The sequence below is a fragment of the Cricetulus griseus genome, chromosome 8, assembly GCF_003668045.3.
Source record: "Cricetulus griseus strain 17A/GY chromosome 8, alternate assembly CriGri-PICRH-1.0, whole genome shotgun sequence".
Taxonomy (NCBI): domain Eukaryota; kingdom Metazoa; phylum Chordata; class Mammalia; order Rodentia; family Cricetidae; genus Cricetulus; species Cricetulus griseus.
Window position 1 is genome coordinate 94,518,067 of NC_048601.1, and position 5,123 is coordinate 94,523,189.

The window sequence follows — 5,123 nt, forward strand, 5'->3', positions numbered from 1 at the left end:
AGGAGCTATTTATTCGGTTCACAGTCCTGTGAAATGCAGCAATAAAAATTCTTTGGACTTTAGCAAGTTGTTTTAATTTTTTTCTTTTGAAAAAAAAAAGGGGGGAGGTGGAATCCGATGTCCCATAATAGAACTCAGGGAATTAAAAAAGAAAAAGAAGAAAATGCTGAAACCCTAACCAGCCCCCTTTGCAGAAAGAATAACAATAACATAAAATTAGCATAACCTCTTAAACGCAAAAAAAAACTCAAAAAATATTTTATAGTCAGATATTTTGGATTTTACACCACCTGTAAATTATATGTACATAGATTATTGTAGAACCATAGCTAATACACGGGATTTTCACAGATAATGCTGGTATAATCTTTATACACTGGCCCTTTGTTCACGGTTTTTAAATTATTGCATTGTTTCGCGAGGCCCTAGACCTGGCCGGCCTGCCCGCCCTGCGCGCCCTACTCGCTGTCCGACTTGCCCTCCTTGGCCGTGGTGGAGTGGTTGTACAGGCCCTGCGCCATGAGGTGCACCGCCAGAGTGTTCTTGTTGCCCGTGGCTTTCTTGATTTTGGCCCGCTTGTTCTGGAACCAGATCTTGATCTGAGACTCGTTGAGGCTGAGCTCCTGCGCCAGACTTTGGCGCCGCTGCTCTGTCAGGTACCTGTTGGTCTGAAACTCGGCCTTGAGCCTCTGCAGCTGCTCAGCAGTGAAGGCGGTGCGTGGCCTCTTGTCTTCTTTGTTCGGGTTCTTCTTCTTTGGTTTTCGGGACCTGGGACCTGTAGGAGAGAGGGCAGAGGTTACTAACTGCTGGAGCCTATCTGTTTACCAGTCACCCAAGTTTGAGAGGTTCCAGAGAATCCGGAGAAAAAAATGACTCGTCCAAGGCCACCAGGGGCGAACCGCGTTGGGTGTGAGTGGGGTAGGGGGGACCAGAAATGAGGTGGATTGGCAAATTTAGCTAAAAGGCCTATAGCAATCTAGGGAATCCTCATAAAAGCTAACTAAAGAAGGAATGCCCAACCAAAAACTTTCTGGCCCTGTTTGTTTTTTTCCCCCATCCCTTTCCAAGACTTTCCACACAAAGTCCTCTTTCCAGCAAAGAGCATGGTGTAGTTGAGAGGAGAAAGGAGATAGGGTCAGTGAGAGGGAATCCTGTCCCCCTTCCTACATAACCTCCAACAAGGAGGGCTCAGGACTGGGCCATAACTGAGTCCCCTCCTGTGTGGCCTGGTGAGTCCAAGTTCACTGTTTCCTTGAAGGACTCCAATGGAACACCTCTACGGCGCCTCTGGGATCTCTCTCTTGAGTCCTGTCCAGCGGAGAGGCCTGGTTCCTGCCCAGGTGCTGACCACGGTGGCTTGTACCTCCACCCCAACCCTGGGGCTGCTTCAGCGGAAGCAGGTCACCCAGCTGACCTTGGGCAAGTCTGTAAAGTGACCCTCCTAACAGCTTCCTCACAAAGGTTTCCACTGGGGCCCCACCCCCTTCTTCCTATGGAGTTGCCAGCGTTTGAGGCAAGTGTAGGTGAGGCGGGTGGTAGGGCCCCATTCCTAGAGAAAGGGTAACGTGTTAAGAGTGTTGGGTTAGAGGGTTCTCTTTGTCGGGGTCAGAAGGTTCACAGGGTGCTGGAAAGGCCAGCCGGACGACCGGCCATAAGCAGAGACCTTCCTGGGTCTTTCCCTATGCAAGGAGTATGAAGCAACTTTGCCATCCTTCCATTGAGGCCCCTTCCGCTGGAAGCGGAAGAGGCTGGAGAGGGTCAGACCCTCCCCCTTTATGGCTAGGAACTGGTTGTTCTGTCCTGCGCTGTGGGGGTGGCGGAGGGAACCGGCTGTGTGGTACCTAACTCCTCCACCGGTTGCCTAGAGCCGTCAGGGGCAGCCGACTGGAGCCAGGGCGGGAGAGGACTCTCACCTCCAGCAAAATGGGATCTGAGTGCTCTCATCAGAGGGCAAACCCCCAAAAGGGTCTGTGTGCACCAGAGGAGATCCAGAGCGGTGCAGACTCAGAGCGGTGCAGACTCCTGGTGTTTTGGGTGTACCCGTGGCCACACACACCCGCCATGCCACACAGTCACCTTCGCACCCATGCTGAGGGCAAGGAGCACAGGCTCGGCGCCCTTGGACCTAGCTTTCGCTGAGGCTTCGAGGGCCATGGAACGACCCTGGAACCCGCAAAGATGCTAGGACAGGAGGCTGGACATGGAAGAGGCCTGGCCTACTCAGCCCTACCTCCCACTCCTGGAGCGGATCTCAGACTCCCCTCGTCCCCTCCCCGGGAAGAACGAGATCTCTATGTTCCAGCCTCCTCCACCCCGGGGTCCGTGTTCTTTAACACACACTCCGGATTCAGATAATGCTTATTTCGGAGAAAGAACGTCTCCTTAAAAACAATAGTTTCAGTTCCTCTTTCTGTGAATTCTCTTCTAAAAGGCAAACACTTAGGGGGCTCAGGGAAACAGAACTAAACCTCGGCAAGTATCCTCTGCCCCTCCTTTCTTTCTCAAACACCCAGAAAAGAAATATTACTTACAGGAAGGGGGTTCGTTAAGCCTAAGAAAGCTGCGAGATGGGCCACGCGGGCCATGCTGCAGGATCCGCAGGCCGCCAGGGCTTGGTGCAGCCGGGACTTGCGCGCGGGCGCTGCACAAAGCCGACCGCGACTCAAGGCCAGTCGGCTTTGTGAGCTTATATGTTAATTAAATATTAACAAAGGAGGGAGGCGAGAACAATGGAGCAAATTTCAGGTCTAGCGGCAAAAATTTGGATTTCATAAGAGACATACGGGATGCTGCAAGAAGGTAGTCGAGAGTGACCCAGTCTTGCTCTGAACATTGGTAAAGGACTCCCGTAAAACTACTGAGGATTCAGGGGACGGTGGGGGTAGGGAGGTGTTTAGCAGGCCTCACTCAGCTCCCGGACAAATGAAACCCGTTGCTAATGGCACTTCCTAATCATAGACCCGCATCTAATGTAGCTGGTGGTTTCTAAGAGGTCTTTAAAATTATAAATGAATGAAGAAAATATGTCCCAAACCTCCTCACCACCCCCCTCCTCAGCTCACTCTTGGCAACACCATAAAACCCTTAAAGCTTCCTTTCTGCTAGCGGGATGCAGGCTCTGGGATGGCTGCACCTTCTCCAAGCTGCCTACTGGCAGGACGCTGTGCTGCTACTGCACGCTTCACCAAATAAAGTGACAAAGGAGAAAAGGTGTCTCCGTTTTCGCCACTTCCCTGCAGTCCTTCCGCTGCTCCTCCGCAGTGGTCACCCTAGGCCAAGAGTGGAGAAGAAGAGCACCCAGCCTTGGAATAACCAGCTCTCGAGGGACTCTGGACCTGAGGGTGGCGGGGAGCTTCCGGGTTCCAGACTTTTCAGAGCAGGGGCGGTGAGAGACATGGGACCAAGTGCTCACTTCCTGAGCATCCTCCAGCTACCCTCATTCAACTGAACAACTACTGTGGGGCAGGGCATCAAAGGCAGCGAAATGTCCACAAATGGGGAGAGGGGGAGAGAGAGAGGGAGAGAGAGAGACAGACAGAGAGAGAGAGAGAGAGAGAGAGAGAGAGAGAGAGAGAGAGAGAGAGAGATTTCTGTCCTAAGTCTATATTCACAGAACCAGTGCCGCTTCCAACTGCCTGGCCGCTACTCTGTCCTGCATTGGCGAGACAGTGCTGCCGTGCGTGAGGAGTGTAAGCCTTTGTGTGTGTGTGTTCAGGAGAAAATGTGATTCTTTTCCCCGGGAAGCGCCCGCCCAAGTCCCGCGGGTCTCCCCTTAGCGGGCTGGGACACCCGGTCCCACGGGCTCACCTGAAGAAGGCCGGTCAGAGTAGCGCGTGCAGTAGACCCAAGCGGGCCACAGCATGGGCTGCGCGCCCAGGGTGGCGCTGGCTTGAGAGCTGTCCGAGTCGGAACTCACCGACAGGTCACCGCCGCCTAAGCCTCGGGCCTTGAGCGCCCCATCCAAGGAACCCCCCGGGTCGCCGGTTTTTTTAGCTCCGCCGTGCAGCGATAGTGTCTTGGAGCCGCCCTCCCCGTCCGCCGCTGAGTCGCCGGCAGCAGCAGCGGAGAGCGGCCCTCCGGCGCTGGGCGCGCACGCTGCGGTGGACCGGGACTCCCTGGCGCCCGACCCCAGGAGCTGTTCGGCTGCGCTTGCACCGCCGCCACCCTCTGCGCCGCCAGAGCCGCCTTCGCCGCCTCTCGCTCCGCCCGCACCGGCACAGCACGTCCCGGTGTCCTTTCGGCGGCCGAACTCGGGCCGCAGAATGTTATCGATGAAAAAGTTGGTGATGCGGTGCGGATGCTGGTGGTTGCCCGGCGCCTGCAGGACCGCGGGCAGCATCAGAGCCCGCCGGCGGCCAGTGTCCGAATCGCCGGGGCTGCTGCCGCCGCCCGAGCCGCCGCCGGGGCTGGATTCCGGCTGCCTCTGCGCCTCCGCCGCTGCCTCGCTGGGCTTGGAATCATGCTCCTCCATGCTTCACAGAAAATCCCAAACCGCCTCTCCACCGGCCCTCCTCCAAAGCAACCTCAGGCCGGCCCGGAGGCACACACCGACACCCGCGAGCCCCCACCCAGAGGAGTCCTCCAAAGGCGCGAGCGGTGGCTGCGGCCAGGGCTGAAGTCCTACAGGTCGCCGGGAGCGCTCCGAACCGAGCCACGTTCGGATCCACGAAGTGCGTTAGCGAAACACCAGATTTCCCCCAGCTGGCCAGGAACGCGAGGACATTCAAAGGAGGTAGCTCCCGGTCTCGGCGACGCACCCGGCTTGAGACAGTCACCTACTCCAGCGGGGACCTGGGACGTCTGCTCAGCTCTGCTCTGCGCTCCTCTTGGTTGGCCAGTAGTCTCGGGCTCCGGCGCCGCCGCCGCCTCGGCCACCGCCGGCCAGAGCTGCACGCATGCAGGCAGCGCGCTCCCCGCGCTCACCGCCGCCGCCTGGGCCCGCCCGGGCCGCCACCGCTCGGCCGTCGCCGTCCGCCTGTCCCGGCCGGCCCTCGAGGCTGAGGGGCGCGAGCGCTCAACGCGCCCGCTGCCGCCAGCACGCACATGGAGGCCCGCGGGCCCGCGCTGCGCTCCGCCCGCCCCGGGGCTCCCCGCGCCAGGCCGCCGCCCCGCTGCGGGCCGGG

The 5,123-nt window shown here is 57.7% G+C and overlaps 1 protein-coding gene across 1 annotated transcript; it reads right to left on the minus strand.

The window, feature by feature from the left end:
* Positions 1–458: 458 nt before the first annotated feature.
* On the minus strand, positions 459–4,471 carry En2 (engrailed homeobox 2). The gene is made up of 2 exons (XM_027428635.2): positions 3,808–4,471; positions 459–775 (listed from the first exon to the last, which is right to left on the minus strand). Exons 1-2 carry the CDS (start codon positions 4,469–4,471, stop codon positions 459–461), a joined length of 981 nt encoding a protein of 326 aa, XP_027284436.1.
* Between the last annotated feature and the right edge of the window lie 652 nt (positions 4,472–5,123).